The 19523-nt window shown below is 37.2% G+C and overlaps 1 protein-coding gene across 1 annotated transcript; it reads left to right on the plus strand.

Annotated features, from left to right (window-relative positions):
- Nucleotides 1-2895: 2895 nt before the first annotated feature.
- Nucleotides 2896-8629, plus strand: LOC114274905 (putative sugar phosphate/phosphate translocator At3g11320). The gene is made up of 4 exons (XM_028216883.2): nucleotides 2896-3765; nucleotides 5637-5740; nucleotides 5848-6076; nucleotides 8085-8629. Exons 1-4 carry the CDS (start codon nucleotides 3316-3318, stop codon nucleotides 8229-8231), a joined length of 930 nt encoding a protein of 309 aa, XP_028072684.2. The 5' UTR covers nucleotides 2896-3315; the 3' UTR covers nucleotides 8232-8629.
- The last annotated feature ends 10894 nt before the right edge of the window (nucleotides 8630-19523 follow it).

Below are 19523 nucleotides of genomic sequence, written 5' to 3' on the forward strand. Positions count from 1 at the left end.
TAAAGAAAATATTGCAACTAAACTTGTGTAGATAGATTCTTATTTTTAATTGTAATATAATGTAAATATATATATATATATATATATTTCACACTTATGGTGCAATTCAAGCGGGTTTAATTAGATTAGGAGGTTGTTTAGACCCACATTAAATTGTGCTGAGAATCGTTTAAATTTGCAAGTGCTGGATTTGTGGTATAACTTGTCTGTCTAATCCCAACCCTAACATAATAAATTAAAACTCGGGTTACTTGAATTGTCCACAAATTTGTGTGTTTGTATGATGAAAGAAAGAAATGAGATGGATGAAAATTGAGAAATTGATGCGAGACCCGATTGTTTATAACATTTTTAAACATAATTCGAATTTCAAATTCTTCAAATCGTTAGTTATTTTGTCCAAGTTCAGTTTAAATTTAATTTAAATTTTGAAATTTTTATTCAAACCCATAACATTATTCAAGTCCTAAAAAAAATTGGATAGAATTAGGTAGCACCTAACCACATCTCTTTCGTTAAAAAAAATAAAAAAATAAAAATATTACCACACAGTTTGAATGAAATGTTTCAAAAACTTAACATGATGCGTTTAGGAATTGATTATTTTAGTTAAAATAATTTTTAATTTTTTTATTTTATTTTATGACAAGATGTATAAAAAATAGAGAGAGTGGTGTGATAATTTATAATAATAATTTTTTTTACTTTTTTTGCCAAAAACCAAAGTCTTCAAGCTGAAAAAAGAAAATAAATGATAAATTATATTGACCTCCTTTGTGATTTAAAAAAAAAAATACAGTAAATTTCATAACTTTTATATAATTATATTGATCTCTCTTTAGTAAGGTTAAATAAATAGAAACTAATTCAGATAATGCAAAAACACAAAAATAAATAATGTAAAGTATACATTTTCATATAAAAGAGATACAAAATCAATTTTTCATCCATATAAGTAACAAATTATTGATAAAAAAAGTAGTTTAGTATTATAATTTGAAAATTTGGCCAAAATCTTTCCATGAGGTCATTCTTTGGTGAAAAGGACAATTTATAAATTTTTCCTTCATAAATCCTCTCACCTGGAGGCCTATACTTGATTGAGGACACATAAATATTTTTTTATTTCTTTTTAGACAATCTTGCCTTTTTAATATGTTTTTTTGTAATTAGTTGAGGTTGCTTAGGCTCTGTTTGGGAAGATAGGTTATGGGCTTTTTTGGTTATTTTAGTCATAAAAGATAAAATAGGCTATTTTAGCCATAACAAACAAAACATCACATCCAATCCATAATCATTACACTATTCTCTCACAAAAAAAGTCAAAAAAGTCAAAAAACCGAAAAGTCCTTCCCAAACTAAACTTTTTAACCTAGGCTAAAATAGTCAAAAAAATCAAAAAATCAAAAAATTAACCCACTTTCCAAACCAACCCTTAATAACACTAACGCATCCAGCTAGCTCTCTCTCTCTCCACCATTTCCAACTCTCTCTCATTTTCTCTCTCTCACGTTATCTCTCCCTCTCTACCCATTGAAATTTCTTTTGGAGTTGAAATAGTTCTTCTTGAAGAAACATATGATTCTTAGCATGTCATGTTACGATGTTACTAATTGAAATTCAAGAGTAATTTCATGAAAATATATGGTATTACAATGAAAAAATTGCAATATAAATGGAAATGTTTGTGCTTGTGAAGAACTTAATGATTCAGTTTCTAATAACAAATCCCTTGAAAAGAGACAATTTTCAGTGTTTAATGGTATAAAATTGTGTCAAAATGATGAAAATTACAATGTAGAACCAAAGTGGAGTTCACCCCACAATAATATAAAAAAATTCTTCATTTTCTGTCTCTAAGTAGCTTTATGTCTGGTCTCTTTTTATCAATTTCTTTTACAGAAATGCTATATTTCACTAAAAGTGATACTCTAAAGTACCATTAATGAGTTGACATTCACTTAAAAAATAAAAAATAAATAAAAACAAAGCACAACAACATTGTGACAGTGGGTAGGATCCATTGCCACATCATTAATGATACCACTAATTAATAGTTTCAAGCATTTTTGTTTCTTTTAGTAATGCTACGCAAAAAAATCCTTAGAAGAATAAGCAAACATAGACTGGGATCAGATGTATTTTTCTCTTTTGGATGACATTGGCTCTGTTTGGTACAGCTTAATTTTAGCTTATTTCAGCTTTCAGCTTAATTTAAGCTATTTTGATGTGTTTGGTTTAGCTTATAGCTTATAGCTTATAGCTTTGTGGAAGTCAGAAAACAGCTTATTCTTTGAGTGGGGCAAGAGATGCTTTAAGAATAAGCTGGAAATCAGCTTAAGCTGAAAGTTATAAGCTATAAGCTGTTTAGGCATAAGCTATAAGCACTTTTCCACAGCTCTACCAAACAGGGTCATTGTACATGTATCTTTATTGTTGATTTGTTGTTGAATAATTGTTGATTTAAATGGTTGTTTGTTTATTATTGTTGATTTGTTTGTGAACTTATAGTAAAAGAACTCATAAAGTTTCATTTAATTTATACTTTTTTTTTGTGTTATTATGTCACGTTCAAAAAGATAATAAATGATTATTTTAATACGCAGTAATATTTTATTGTGAAATCAAATAACATATTACTGTTTACGTTAATTTCGACAAATTTGTTTTATTTATTTAAACAATTGTATAGTCAATTTGAATCTTATTTAATAGATCTTAATAAAAAAAAATTAAAAATATTAATTTTATTACAAATTAATATTTAAATAAAAAATTATATCATTTTAAAATTTAAAATATTAAATTAGTTAGTAAAAATATTATGATAATAACAGTGTAGGCTGAACTTTTGACTTGCAGATTAAATGTTAATAAAACTTTATATAATTCCGTCACAATTATAAATTTTATTAAATTTTTTTAAAATTTTAAATGAGGTCAGTGTAATTTACCTAATCCCTCAGGTTTTATACTCTCTCTCTATCTCTTTCGCAGAGAGCATAATCGTCGTCGGTCGTCCTCAAAACTCGACACCCTCTAATTAATCAAACGCAGAAACACACACAAATTACACGCCTCTCTTTTTCTTTCACCATATATATCTATATTGCCGATTTGTTCTCTTTCTCTCTAGACTAGATTCACGAATGCTCCTCTTCCTCTTCCTTCCTTCGTTTCTCTCTCTAACCCTAATGCTGTCCTAGCACGCAAAATCCCTTTCACATCTCTCTCTCTCTCCGTAGTCTCTGCATTTTTCAATTTGGAAAGCCCTAGGATAGGGAAAAATTTGCATTGAGTTCGTTGGATTCAATTATGTCTTCGACGAAGAGCTCAGGCCGGTTCTTCACGATCGGTCTGGTGGGCTCTTGGTACTCCTCAAACATTGGGGTATTATTGCTGAACAAGTACTTGCTAAGCAACTATGGATTCAAGTACCCGATCTTCCTCACAATGTGTCACATGACGGCTTGTTCTCTGCTCAGCTACGTCGCAATTGCGTGGATGAAGATGGTGCCAATGCAGACTATTCGATCCAGAGTCCAATTCATCAAGATCTCTTGCCTCAGTATGGTCTTTTGTGCCTCTGTTGTTAGCGGAAACATTTCTCTTCGATATTTGCCTGTCTCTTTCAATCAGGCCATTGGCGCTACGACGCCGTTTTTCACAGCCGTGTTTGCCTATTTGATGACGTTGAAGAGGGAGGCTTGGCTTACTTATATCACTCTCATTCCTGTTGTTACTGGTGTCGTCATCGCTAGCGGGGTATGAATCAATCAACAACCTTTGCTGTTAATTTTTTTTTTCTTTAATTATTTTGAATTTATAATTTCTTTTATTGCTGGTTAATTTGTTCACTGTTGCTGTTGCAACTGTTGAAACTTAAAAGGGTTATTTGAAACTTAAGTTGAACAGGGGCAAACAAAAAAAAGTACTATCATTTGGCCTTCAGCCTTTTTTTTTTTGGTGGGTAAATTATGGTATATTGAACTCGCAAATTTAACATAACTATGGTGCGCTCTCTTACATTTTTTCATCAATGTCATATAGATGGAAAAATGGACCAAGAATCTTTAAAGTTTTTTAAAATAGTATATTGTGTGGTTGAGATTTAATGCTGAAAAATCATTAAATCTCAACCACACAATGCACCACTCTAAAAAACTTTAAGAAAAAAAAAACTCTAGAGGATTCTTGCTCGGAAAAATGATATTATTGTATCTATTTTACATTTAAATATATTATTCTTTATTTATTCCCGTATCTACATATCATTTGCATTTGTTCGGATTGCTTTAGCCCTACTAAGTTGAAGGTTGACGTAATTATATCAAATTTGTAGATTTTATTATATTTTTTTCTAAACTAGCTAGTGCCATTTATCCCTTTCTTTTGATAATAATAATAAAAAAAATCAGTCCGTATTTTTTTTTTAATAAACTTTTTAGGTATATCTTGATTACACAATCCTAAATTTTTTAAAAATCATTGAAAAAGAAATTGAAAAGGTCACTGAAAATGAAATGGACAAAATCTGAAATGAGCTTTCTGTTTTTATAATAGATTTATAGTAAATTTTTTTTAAAATTACATCAAAATATTTTACTTTGGTCAAGACTAGATAACTCTGAAAATAATATATATATTTTTAAAAAATTATAAAAAAAATTTACTGAAAACAAAAATAAGTCAAATTTTGTGCAAAAAGTAATTTATTTTTGTCTCTAGTGAACTTTAAAAAAAAAAAAATCAATTTTGTTTCTTTTTTTAGGACGTTTAGTTGAAATGAATTCAAAGTTGAAAAAGTTTATTAAAGGCAAAAATAAGCCTAAAAATAACCCTTAATGGACTTTTAATAAAACTAAAATGTAAAAACATTTGAGCATTATTTCAAAAAAAAAAAACTATACAAAAAAGAAATATATATTTATATATATAAAAGGGGTGTTGATTACGTAAATCTGTGCAAGACGTATGCAAACCGCCTTGCTAAAGCAAATTAGGAATCTAAAATTCTTCCACTAAAAGAAATTAAAATAAAATTTGAAAAGTTCACTAAAGAAAAGAATTCTGAAAAAGGGATAAAAAGCGTTGCCAAATTAGTCTCCTTACTGGTAAAGTGAGCAGGGGGAAGAAAAAACAAAAAGAAAAATAAATTTGTGAATTTCTTGTCTTTTTATGTTCTCTCCCTTAGTAAAAATGGAGTCTCACTGTTACTGAATTGATTTGTTATACCAAGTTCCTTTGAGAAGAGCTTTTTATCCATTGGTTTCTTAGATTATGGAAAATTTATTATTTTTTTGGTTTCTACTTTTTCCCAGCAGCTAAATAGAGCATTTTTGTAATCATATCAAAATCATGTAAGTCCTGAATCTTTTATCTTTTGCACTTGTGGTCATGTGAAAAAATAAACCTAGTGGTGGAACTCTCAAATGTCAGTCACATATTCATTTTGTTGGTAGGCTATGGTGTTGATGATACATGTTAGTAATTGAGTTGGGAGTAATAAATCTGAGCTAGATTAATTAGTATACTTTGAACTTTGGGTCTGCCAATTATGTTGCGCTTGGAATGGTATTATTGGAGTAAAACTTTTTAGCTTCTAATTTTTTGTTCCCCTTTTTTCATGCCTTTAGAGTGAGCCAAGTTTCCATCTTTTTGGGTTTATAATGTGTGTTGGTGCTACGGCTGCAAGGGCACTTAAAACAGTGCTTCAAGGGATTTTGCTTTCTTCTGAAGGGTAATGAACAATTTACCTTTTTGTGTGTACTTACGCAATTTTAATTGAGATAAGAAGGGGCATCATTTTTTTTCATTTGAATTTATTTCAATTCTTCTTTTTTTCAGGGAAAAGTTGAATTCTATGAACCTCCTCATGTACATGGCTCCAATAGCTGTTGTACTTCTACTTCCTGCAACACTCTACATGGAGGAAGATGTAGTTGGTATTACCCTGTCCCTTGCAAGAGATGATATTAGGATCATATGGTATTTGCTATTCAATTCTGCCTTGGCGTATTTTGTGAATCTGACCAATTTTTTGGTCACAAAGCACACAAGTGCTCTGACTCTACAGGTATGCGTCCCTTTCTGTTTTTGTGTTTGCTATTGGTACTTTTTCAAAGATCATTTTCTTGAACCAAGAAGAAACCACTGAGTTACTTCTTAAAGAAATAAGAAAAAGTGGGGGATCAGTTTGGCCTATTTGAGTGTATGAAGTGTGAGATCATATTAATATAATTCTGAAGGGAAAAGGCCCAAGGGGAAATCAGTTGCGAATACCGAATTGATTCATGTTTTTATTTGCTTACGTTGCCATACTTTTTGTTTCCTTATATGTAATTCTTAGGACCCAATCTATGATTTTCTATGATTTTGGTTTTATTTATATGATTATGAAGTGAATTGTTCATGATGTATAAATCTGAAACAGAAACCTGAAAGAGTGCTCTACCATAATTTTTATACTTAAAAAGTGTGTATCCGGGCAAGTGGATCATGCACAGATACTCTATAAACCAACAAGGATAAATATATATTTTGAACTAAACTGCCATGTCTTTCTGTTGAAAACCGGACATTTTGATGCTAATGTTCATGTTAGCTAACTATAGCAGCAGGACACTGGTTTAGGTATCAATATATTCTCAAATACATTTCCAAAAAGCATGTGTGGCTGAAGGAAGGGGATCACATTCATTTCTTGCTGTTGGTACCCTCTATTACATGGACTCTTCTAAAATCTGTCATGTACCCGTGCCTGTTACTTGATGCTTAGGTAATAGTATTAGATGTCTAATTAATCATACATCCAATAAGTATGTCTAGCGATCTAATTAATCATACATCCAAATACTATTGCATAAAATTTATGTTACTTTGTAACTATGTTACTGGGGAATGTGAATTGTTTGAGTATGTGGAACAGGATTGGGTACGTGGTGATGTAGGACGATAGGAGTAAACTTGCACTCTTAGAATTGAAGGGTGCTTATAGAGCAATTTTCTTTTAACAATTGGACATCTAATAAATGTTGCTTTTCTTTTTCAAATTAATAAGGTTATAATACATTTTTATGAACATTATGACCCATTTTTTACATTTGTCATTCAAAAAATTCACTATTTGATTTGTTTTTCCTCGTAAGGCAACTTATTAGGTTTATATTGGAAAATATTTTTTGGAGCGCTAAATTTACTGTTTTGTGACAAGTGTACACCATGTTTTGGAACATGTGTATCAAAATGTAATTACTAGGGTATTATGGTAACACTGCTTGGAAAACACTATTTTACCTTGGAAAATAGAAAGAAAAATAATTAAGGATGAATATCTAGCCGTGTCGTAATTTTTGTGTAAACCTTTATTTTGTTTCCTAGTTGTGGCTTTTTTAAGTGAGGCTTGTTCTGATGATATATTGCTATTGAGAGTTCTGAGGGAGTGATCAGTAGTCAAAACTTATCATGCGCAGACAGGTAGGATAGTTTACTTGAAACTCAAGACAATAATTTTCAATATAAAGTAAGATAGAAAGGCAATAGACGGGCAGATTTGGTGACTGCTTGTACACTTCTCTTATCTGTGAAGAAGCTCATATCCAGTCAACTGGTATTGTTTCTTAAACTTCATTACTTTGATTTGACTTTGGAAATGTACTTGCTTGTATGGTTCCCAACAATTAACACCATTGTTCATCATATCATGCTTAGGAAAAAGTTATCGTTCAGTTAATGTTAATTTTGAGGTGGCATTTTTTTTTTAACCATTAGCAGCAATTCTTCTCCTTACTGACTGGAGTTGTTCTGACCATTCAAATCTTATCTTATGTTTTGTTTAAAACTGGGAAAGTTTATATTAATTTAAAGAGAACACCAATGAAGTGACTGATGTTCGAGTCTCCCTACATTACCTATCAAACAAATAAATAAGTATGACAATTGTCATATTGGTATTGGAATGCATCCAGTAGTCCAAGGATGGTACAATCTCTATTTCATTTTCCTCAGTTTTTTATTCCCTCGTGTAACAACTTCAAAGAAACTTTGATTTTTGCTTGATTACAAATAATTTGCAATCCTTTCAGGTACTGGGAAATGCAAAAGGGGCCGTGGCAGTGGTTGTCTCGATTTTAATATTTAGAAATCCCGTCTCCATTACTGGGATGCTTGGCTACTCACTCACAGTCACTGGAGTGATCCTATACAGCGAAGCCAAAAAGCATAGCAAGTGAAAGATTATCAGCCAGTGAAATCATCATTGGTTGCAAATTCCATCGGTTCTGTTTTCATACACGAGGACAAGATCAACCTTCTTGGAGACAAGTTTAGATGATATACACAGTTGGTGTCATGGAATATATGTCCTCTAAATTTTTTTTTTTTTTTGGATTGGGTAACAACCACACATTAGCTAGTGTAGTAAAGTTTTTAATAATAAAATGATTGATTTGTCCCTGTTATTCCCGGCTTGGGGGTATGGAGGAAGATCTTTTGTTTTTATTTTTCTTTTAGTTTTTTGTATTCTTTTATAGCTTTTATTCTTATGGGAAAGGACCGTAGAAGGGGACCTGCATAGTATGTTAACATTTGCTTATATTGGTTAAAAGTAATGGAAGATTCAATTTGACCATTTTATGGTTTCTTTGTCTTTTTCATGTATATTTCAGGCTTTTAGTTTATAGTCTCAAACAAAATTATCTGAACTCAATATTAGTCCAACTTGAACTTTAAACAAATATGAAATTTATATGATCTGCTAATGCAATGCTTGATTTTACCTTTATCAAGAATAAGTTTGTCGTCTTTGAATCAATTGGACTTGCTCTAGTCTTGAGCTTCACTCTTCAGTCTTAAATTCTTTAATTATGGAATTCATTTTTAGAAAAAAGAAAGAAGAAAGAGAGTTAAGCTAGAAAATTAAAATAAAAGTACAGCCTCTTTGTAATGAATTGCCAATGTAACAAAAGTGATCAAAGGATACCACTCATTTTATTTTGGGTACTTACGTCCAAATCCTAATAAGTGAACTTATTGTCTAATAGGCTCTATAGAAAAAATTTATCATTAAAAGAAGTCACTAATTGTAAGTTTTAGCGACAATTTATAAAAATCATGATAAAAAAAAGTCATTAATTGTCAATTTTTAGCGACATATATAAAAAATTGTCACAAAAAAAATATTTTTAGCGACAATTTTATCAAGATTTATTTTTAATAGGACTTGATGGAAATTAAGTCAAACTATTAGGACCCATTGGTAGTTTACCTTTTTATTATTTAAGGTAATGCTATACCAAATCAAATCAAACCAAACCAAGCCTTAAGTCCTATCAAATGGAGTCAGTTACATGAATCATTCTTCTCCACGCGATTCTATCAAAGGCCATTTTGTTAGTCAAATTAAGTAGATCCATATCTCTATTTACAACGCTAGCCAACATTAATCTAAGCCTACTCGGTCCCCTAACACTTCCATCTACCGTCACTGCCTCGCATCGCGTCACAATTGCCTCTGTTGGTCTCCGTTGAATATGACCAAATGTATCAATCGATTCTCTCTCAACTTATCCTTTATCGATGCTACTCCTACCCATTCCTGAATACACTCATTCCTAATTCTGTCTTGTCTAGTCTTGCCACACATCCATTTTAGCACCCTCATCTCAGCCACACTCATCTTATCTATATGTTGTTTCTTGGTTGCCCAACACTTCATCCCATACAACATTACTAGTCTAATAGCCATTCTATAGAACTTACCTTTTAATTTAATGGGTATTCGTTTATCGCACAATACCCCAGACACATTTCTCCACTTACACCATCCCGCCTTAATCTTATAGGCCACCACATCCGCATCAATCCCCACTGTTATTGTGATAATCGACCCTAAATAATGAAAATGCTCACTCTTAGGCAGTTCTTGGTTCTCAATCTTCACTTCTCCTCTACTTTCATTGTTACTGTTACTAAATTTACACTCCATATACTCTGTCTTAATTCTATTTATCCGGAATCCTTTAGATTCAAGTGCTTTCTCAAAATCTCCAACTTTGTGTTAACTTATTCTCTAGTCTCATCCACTAGCACGATATCATTTGCAAAAAGCATACACCATGGTATGTCATTCTGAATATTTCTCGTCAACTCATTCAAAACTAAAGCAAAAAGATAAGGACTTAAGGTAGATCTTTGGTGCAACCCTACAATGATAGGAAATTCATTTGTCTCCCCAGCAATCGATCTAATAGTGGTTACCACCCCTTCATACATGTCCCTAATCATATCAATGTAATATTTTGTCACCCATTTCTTCTCTAACACCCACCACATCATATACTTTCTCAAGGTCGATAAACACCATATGAATGTCTCATTTCTTTTCTCTATACTTTTCTATTACTCTCCTCAAAAGATATAGATCGCTTCCATTGTTGACCTACTAGACATAAATCCAAATTGATTCTCTGACACCATATGAGTGTCGGTGACTGGGAATTGAGACACGTTTCGTCACTCGAAGAATGAAACGTCCCTCGTTTCCCGTGATCGGGCTAACTCCTATCCCAAACACAATGCAATATGCATGATATGTATGAATGCGATTCTAACATGCAACCTAGCATACACAATGCTATGAAATGGCATACACGATGCACAAGGTAACATGGCATACACAATGCGCTAACATACAACCTAGCATACACAATGCTATGGAATGAAATGGCATACACAATACACAATGGACTTACACCAACATGAATGGACCTCAGCCACACTCACATCAGTAGCCATGAGATGAAAATGAGACACTCGAAATGCGTGCACACATGCACGCAAACCGAGGACCGATCTTAAGGCACAAATGCCACTCTAACAAAGCATGGCAAGGCACGAAATGTGGCATACAAACATGTAAGTTTCAGCACTGAAATGTGATGCAAAATGATCCCGAAGCATGGAAACATGGCACCCGATGCATGGAATGGCCCCGAAACACAAAACTAAGCATACGCATTGGCCTATAGCTATACAAAACATGCATTATTTTATCATGAAGCATGAAGAAAGATACAAGACAGTCCCAAAACATGCATATTTCCAGTTTATAACAAGTCCCAAAAATGAATGCAAATAGGGCTAATCTATCATGCAAAAATGGCCCCAAAAGAGAGATTAAACACAAAGGGACAGCAGCTGGCCCCAAATGGCAAAGAGCCCTTCAACAAAGTTGAAAAGGGACTCAAAAAAGGGCACTTTACAGTTTACATCCAGCCACGAAAATAATCACAAATAAGGCCAAACTATCATGCAAGAAAAGGCCTAAAAGAGGGGTAAAGAGACAAGTGGCAGCTGTTGTTCTCAAACAGAGGAGAGCCCTTCAACAATGTTGAAGAGGGGCTCAAAACAAGATATTTCACAGTTTATGGCAAGATCCAAAACAACTCACAAATAGGCCTAAAATATTATGCAAAAATTGGCCTAAAAGAGAGATAAAGAAGCAAGTGATAGTTGCTGGTCTCAAACAGAGGAGAGCCCTTCAACAATGTTGGAGAGGGTCTCAAAAAAATTTATTTTACAGTTTATGGAAAAGTCCAAAACAACTCAAAAATAGGCCTAAAATACTATGCAAAAATAAGGCCTAAAAGAGAGTTAAAGAGGCAAGTGAGAGCTGCTGGCCTCAAACAGAGAAAGACCCTTAATGAAACATGAAAAGGGGCTCAAAATATGACTATTTACAGTTTGGGTCGGAGCCCAAAAATGCTAGCAAGTATGGCTTAGATACAAAGAAAAATAAGGCACAAAAGAGGGAAAATGGGACTCACCCTTGTAGACCAATGGACCGGCAGCTCTTGAACCAATTTTGGGAGCTCTTCACCTCTAGAAAGCAGCCTCAAGTTGCTGGAATGGAGGATGGAGGCCTTGTGCTATGAGGTGTAGGGTAAATGGTGTAGGATTAAGGGTGTTTTGGTGCTTGGAGTAGAGAGAGAGGGAGATTTAATGCAAGAGCTCCAAACCAATTCTTGTAACCCTCTAAAATGCAGCTGGAAGTGCTGGTTTTATAGGGAAATGAGTGGAGGAAAAAGGGGGGGAAATGAATTCAAATTTTCCCGAAAAAGGGGAGACCCTCGGACAGTGGGTAAAGTGCAGAATAGCTGGCACAGCTGGAACACACTCAGGAGGGCAAGAATGGCCGGCCAACTCAAAAGGGCCAAAGGCAAGGTGGCCGGCCGACCAGGTCAAAAGGCTCAAGGTGGTCGGCCACCCCCTAGGATGAAGCCCCGGAAGTTAGTTTTCCAATGCTACAAAACTTGCATCAAAATTCCTCCTGTGCAAAAAGTTATGCCAGTTTTCGTGAAGCCGCGCAGATTCTGTCCAAACGGACTTCAACCAACCATATCTCCCCCACCCGAACTTGTCCTTAGGAGATTCTTGAGTGAAAAATGAAGCCCCAGAAGTAAGCTCTCCAATGGTGATAACCTCATATCTTAAATCCAAGTATGCAAAGAGTTATGCTCGTTTCGGTGAAGTCGCGCAGTGTTTTCCTCCTTCCTGGATTCATGCTGAATCACTTTTGACCAAAAAAAAGCTGGTTTTTCAGAAAAATTGCTGGCCTCCCACTCTCCTACAACCTTTCTAACAACGAAAATAAGGTCTCCACCAAAAATGAACCCAAACCGATGCAAAACGAAGGTTCGGGGGCCAAAACACGCGGTCTGGGGGCCCGAAAACTGACTGTTAAGCACCGGAGGTGGCGTTTGACCACGAAGTTGGTCTCTCGGACCCCAGTGTCCCTCAAAAGGGAGGAAATAAGATGTATGCCAAAAACCGGAGCAAACGGAAGTGGTTAAGCGGTCCCGAACTGAGGCACACGGCCGTCGGCTCTGAAAAAATCGGAAACCGGGCTCCAAACGGGAAAAATGGCCTACGACCACAAAACGTAGCCTACGGCCACTGAGAGATGGTCTACGAGACCTCTCCCTCCCTTCGGGAAGAGAAAACAGAGAAAACAGAGCCTGATTCGCAAACCGAGGCAAGGCACGAAAGAGTTCAGAAGTCCGGAGGCAAGGCTTGCAGCCGGGACTCTGAAACTTCTGAATGAGCGCAATATGCAATATCACCGAACGTTCAATCAGTGACATCTGAGTCTTAAGGTCAGTCAAAAATGGGGTGTCTACAGTGGCGGACCGGAGAATCAGCATGAACCTAGTCGAAGAAAGCGGACGCCGGTGGCTGCAGAACTTTGGAAGCTTGAGCAATGGAGGATTTCGAAGGGTAAAGCAAGAAAGAGAGAGAAAGAGCTTCAAACGCGAAAAAGTAAAGTGAAAAGACAGGGGAAAAGAAAGAGTTTTGATTAAACTTGAAACGGCAACAAAAAAGGAAATTAATGATTCTAGAAAAACGGATCTGTCAGGCGGAGCATACAGGCGCAAAAACGATCTACAAGCACGTTCGGAGTACGATCCAGTAAAAAGAAGACGCGTGGCTGAAACAGTTGAGTTGTTTGCGCACGACAGCTCACAAACAAGGAAGAGCACTTAGAATTCTTGATCTTTAAGAAAACATGTCGGCCTACGATGATGATATCGGATTAACCCGATGAATTAGCGTGAGGTACTAATATAGGTTCCATCACCTCAGAATGCCGAGGTAATAGAACCTAGGGGGCAGTTGTGGAGATATATTTTTGAGTACCAACACATGGCAAGGTGACGCCGACGTTTCAGCCGAGATACCACGTGTCGTGGTCGTTATGCTGAGGTCATCTCGGTTAGGCCGAGGTTATCTCCGAAGATATCGGAAGCCGAGATAAGTGGATAGGGGACAAGAGTCCTAAAATAAGGAAGGACTATGGCATGGATAAGGATAAAACTCTTAGGGAATTTATCTTTATCTCTTGGAGAGTTCAGGATAAGCACTGAGCAAGAGTCCATTGAAACTAGGCTTCTAGTGGGACAAGGATTGAGTTAATTATAAAAGAGAGGCACCCCCATGGGTCTAAGGTACGTAATATATATTCTGTCTAGTGAATTAAGCACTATTGATTATCTTTGAGAGATACACTGACTTGATCGTCAGAGTGCCCCCGGGTGGACGAACTACCGCCGAAATCTTCTCTTTCTGTTGCAGGTCAGACAGGTGCCATCTATTCTGCCGGTGCTCTCCAGCTGATTCCTAAGCGGGCAGTGTGGTCAGAAAATCACTCACACACTACTTTTTGGGGATTTTTTTCATTTCTTTTTGTTTTTTTTTGTTTCAATTTTAATTTTTAATGAATTGGATCCTATTAGAATTCTCTCTTGCTGAGCGTAATTGGAGGGAGCAGATCATCTGCTGTCTACTCTTCCCACAAAACCATGGCTTTTTGTAACAACCACTTATTTAAATATATATATATATATATATTAGAGAGAGAGAGAGAGATAAAAGAAGAAAGGAGAGGAGAGAGAGAGAAATAAAAGATGAGTTTGTGTAAATGTTTGTTCCTCCTAAATTATGATTTACAAAAAGAAATCCATCCTGTTAGGATCAAACACACCCAGAGAATTATCTCACACACACAGAGAACACAATATTTACGTGGTTCGGCCCAATGCCTACATCCACGGACAGAAATGAGAATTATCACTAAAATGGAGCAAAAATACAAATACAGAGGAGGAGATAAAACTCACTCAACTCACAGCTCTCACACTCAATTTCTGATCTCTCTTGGTTCTCACTCTCTCTCTCTGTCCATTTCAACTCTCCCCTCAACCTCTATTTATACACCAATGAGGGAGAGCCTCATTGGTCACCACCTACCTTCTTCCACTCTCTAATGGGGTTGGTAGAGTGGGAGAGCCACTTCCATTGGGTGGAGAAAGTGGGCTCTCCAATAGGAGCTCACATGGGATGAACCAACAAATCACCCCCTCAACTCATGTGAGGTGATCCAGTCCATACACTGCTGCTAATCTTGTCACGCCCAAAAGACCAACAGAATCTTCATCTCCTCACTGAGACATTGCATCCCCTGAAAGCTAGAGATAATACACCAGAGATACAAGAGGAGGAGGGAATCCTACATCCTCAACTCAACTCACACCACTCTCTGATTTGGAGAGAGCCTCTGCTCCTATCTCCCACAAATCTCTTCCACGCTTCCTGTCTCGGATATCTTCACTTGCTATGCTTGAACTTGCGCAACCAAGATATCTTGACACCCCCTGATTGGATGTCCTGCACCCCCTGCTCGGGATACCCTTGCATTACCGTGCAACTCCTTGCATGATGAACACGGGAGCAACTAGAAAACTTCAGAGTGTGACACATCAACATCCTCAATTTTCCTTGCTCGGAGCTTATTTCTGAACAACCAGCCTTTGCTTTCTGCACTTTAGAACAACTTCCCAGCGATCTCATACGCCCGTTGTCTGTGCTGCAATCCCTGATGTTCGGTTTAGTCTCACTTGTACGTCCGTACTGATGTTTGACAGTTAGCCCTTCTGCCAAGACAACTTCCATCGGTCTGTACAAGGTATCACTATGCAACTCCGTGCATAGTGCTCGCACCCCCTTATTGGAGTGCATTGCAAAGCTCACTTTGCGACTTGAGATTGCATCCCTCCCTTCCATGCATCTTTTGAGAGGTTGCAAAATGTCTCTAACACGGAAGCAAAAGAAACTCTCTTCTTTACTGGCATAGTCTCTACAGATTTGGTTTCTTTGCTCTGAACTTTCTTCAAGATAGGCTTCACTGGCTCAGATCTGTGCACCTTTGAACTGCCTCCTTGCGTTCCCGTGCACCGTTTTCGCCATTCCTGATGAAAGCCTTGCTCAATCATACGCTTTGGTTGCGTATGTTCTCTCTTTGTACCCTTCGACTGGCATTTGACAACACTCATCTTTGTCAAAACTTCTCCTTCCAGTCTGTACAGTTTGTTGCACAATTTGCCTTGCAACATTTCTCTATCACCTCTGCGTACATGAAGAACCCCGCCACTAGATGAGAAACAATTTCCTTTTAGATCTAGCATACTCAGGGAGATTAGATTCCTCCGTACTCCTGGCACATGTCGGACCTCAGATAAAATTACTTTTCTTCCATCCTTAGTAAGGAATCGCACTGTTCCTATGCCGACAACTCTGTTCACTGTGTTGTTGGCCATCCGGATAATGCTACCGCTGACTCTTCGGTAAGTGGAGAAAAGCTTCCTATCCGCACATATGTGGAACGTACACCCTGAATCCAAAATCCAGCCGGGTGTTTTCAACTCTGACGAGACTGTAAGCATCACCTCTTCATCGTCAGAGGAATGCACTGCAACTGCTGTAGTTGAGGGACCTCCGTGTCCCTTAGCCTTCTCTTTGGCTTGTCTGTCCGCCTTCTTCTTCGGGCAATCTCTTATTACGTGATCCTCTTGATCACAGTAAAAACACCTCCTCGTGTTGTCCTGTCTGGACTGTGAACGCCCTCTGCTTTTACTTCTTCCTCTACCTCTGCCCCTTTCTCTATCTCTGCCTCTACTTTCTGTGACAAGGGCATGGGACTGCTCTCCTTCCATCTCTTTCTTCCTTGCCTCCTCGTTGAATAAGGCGTCTGTGACCATCCCCATGGTCAGCTTCCCTTCGGGTGCAGAATTACTGAGAGAAACCACCAACGTCTCCCAGCTGTCTGGTAAGGAACTGAGTAATAATAATGCTTGCATCTCATCCTCCAACTCCATTTTGATAGATGCAAGCTGGTTCACAAGGCTGTGGAATTCACTGGTGTGTTCAGCAACAGACACACCATTCTTCAGCTTCAGGTTTATAAGCCTTCTCATTATCAAGGCTTTGTTCCGTGCGGTCTTGGACTGGTACATGCCCTCCAATTTCATCCATAGGGCATAGGCGTCTGTCTCTTGGGCAACATGGTGGAACACACTGTGGTCAATCCACTGTCTGATTTGACCGACAGTCTTCCGGTTATTTTTTATCCAGTCCACATCCTTGTCTCCATTTGGTTTGACCCCCTTTAGCGCTATAGGATCAAACAAATCTCTACAATACAGGATGTCCTCCATCCGCGGCTTCCATATCGCATAATTAGAAGCGTTCAACCGAATCATCGGCCCTGAAACTGATGTGGATTCCCCCATCATCCAGAAAATAATCTCTGTTTGAAAAACAGGCTTTGCTGTAAAGTCCGGACTACTCAAATTAGCCGGAAAAGCACTTCGGATTGCCAAAATAAAAACTGCAAATTTTTGAAAGTTTATTTGCAAAATCTGACCGTACGGATGTGTCCGAAATATTCCAAATAGTTGGAAAGTACTATTGGATCACCCAAATCGGACCTCAAATGGCTTAGATGTAGCCAAAACAATTTTAACGGTTCAGATCGGCAGAATCTGGTGCGCCTGCGAAGCACCAGATTACTCCTCCGGTTATGCTGACGTCAGGCTGACGTCATCGGCTCAGTCAGCGGCTCGGTCAGCGGCTCAAACTCGGTCAACGCGGCTCCGGCTCGAGCGGCTCGGTGCCCGCGCGTGCGGCGCGTGTCGCGAGTGAACTCACGCGTCTTCTTCCTTCGTCCGCGCGTGGAGCGCGTGGGTGAGAGTGGGATAACGCGCCGTCTGCCTGATCGGCGCGTGGTGGCGCGTGTCGAGACTGGGACTCACGCGCCAACTTCCAGGGGCGCGTGAGGGCGCGTCCGGGCTCCGTTGGGTGTGTGCTTTATGTTTCTGGACTCCTCTCGTCGAGCCCTTGCTCCTAGTATGCTCAAAATCTGATTTCGAGCAATACGATTTCTGGGCAGTTTCGAAACAACGCTCTGTTTTTCCGAAAAACGTACAACTTGGCTCTGATACCACTTTGTTAGGATCAAACACACCCAGAGAATTATCTCACACACACAGAGAACACAATATTTACGTGGTTCGGCCCAATGCCTACATCCACGGACAGAAATGAGAATTATCACTAAAATGGAGCAAAAATACAAATACAGAGGAGGAGATAAAACTCACTCAACTCACAGCTCTCACACTCAATTTCTGATCTCTCTTGGTTCTCACTCTCTCTCTCTGTCCATTTCAACTCTCCCCTCAACCTCTATTTATACACCAATGAGGGAGAGCCTCATTGGTCACCACCTACCTTCTTCCACTCTCTAATGGGGTTGGTAGAGTGGGAGAGCCACTTCCATTGGGTGGAGAAAGTGGGCTCTCCAATAGGAGCTCACATGGGATGAACCAACACATCCATCAAAAGATGATTCTCATTCCCTGAAGTAATGTCATTTTCCCCTTCATGGTTGACATTCAACAAAAATTATTCAGGACCGATAATTAACACAAAGTTTCAGAAAAATAATAATCCAAAACATATTCATCATCTACTCAGAGCAGTCAACAATGGGTTCAATCATGACACCCTTGATGACCTTCTTGGCCTGCATAAATTGAAGGATTATCTTCTCGAGTCAAATCATTCTGAGGATTTTAAATTTGTTGTGTACCTCCCCAATTCCCAGGTATGTTTACCGTTCCCTACCTGTTGGAACCCAAAAAAAAAGAGGAAACAGTATCAGCATCTGCAAGGAAAACAAAAACATTGTCTTAAATGGTTTCCCACGTTGCTATGGTATGTGCAGGATACGTTTATTCATGAAAAGCTTAGGGATGTGCTGCTTTCTCCACTGCGTCATATCAAGGACTTGGAACCCACAGTGCTTATCACAGCTGCACAGATCTCGTAGACAACATCCTTCAATCAGACCAACCAGAGACTGTGTCTGTAGTAGTATGTCATCATGCAAACTCTCTGAGGTATTATTGTGTTTTTTTAATAATAGTGAACAGGAAAACAAAAAATGACTTCATATACTTCCACTTGTGTTGCAGCATAACATCTATGTTTTATTAAATTTTTTTTTTTTTTTTTTAACCTGAATTACAGTTGCTATATGCTAACATTGAAGGAGAAAAAGACTGAATAGAAGAAGAGAATCAAGCCCAGCGAGAGATGAACCCAGAATCGGGCAGTGTAACTTGGATGGTTTTGAGATTCTCACTTTTAAGGTTGGAGAATTTGTGAAAGAATTTAAAAAGAAAAAAGAAAAAAATAGATAAAACGTCAATCAAATATACTTACATTTTACTTAATTTTACATCATTTTTTCCTTTCTGTTCAAATCTCTTCTCAAATTCCAAATTCCCTAACTAAAGGGCACAAGATAGAAGGGATCATGCCTGGAAATCATTCTTGGAGGCACAGTCAGTTGTTCCACACCAGACAACTACAATTAGATTAAAATGGAAAATTTAAGATCATTAATAGGGCTTCAAATAAAATATTTTAACTGCTATTTTCATGTTTTGACCAAAAAAAAAAAAACTTCTATGTTGCATGAAAGGCAGCAAATTCCTATCGAATAAAAAGTTTTTATCTGATTTTTGGGGTATTATCACTGTAAAACATTTTATTATTTGTGTGATCATGAAGATATTCAATCCACCAAAAATTGGAATGCATTATCAAGCTCATTCAACACAAAT

Source organism: Camellia sinensis, chromosome 1 (assembly GCF_055761805.1).
Source record: "Camellia sinensis isolate YWXY chromosome 1, ASM5576180v1, whole genome shotgun sequence".
NCBI classification, from domain to species: domain Eukaryota; kingdom Viridiplantae; phylum Streptophyta; class Magnoliopsida; order Ericales; family Theaceae; genus Camellia; species Camellia sinensis.

Coding starts and splice junctions, on each gene's coding strand:
- LOC114274905 (XM_028216883.2), top strand. CDS start 3,316: ATGTCTTCGACGAAGAGCTCAGGCCGGTTCTTCACGATCGGTCTGGTG. Junction 3,766..5,636: donor GTGTCGTCATCGCTAGCGGG/GTATGAATCAAT, acceptor TCATGCCTTTAG/AGTGAGCCAAGTTTCCATCT. Junction 5,741..5,847: donor ATTTTGCTTTCTTCTGAAGG/GTAATGAACAAT, acceptor TCTTTTTTTCAG/GGAAAAGTTGAATTCTATGA.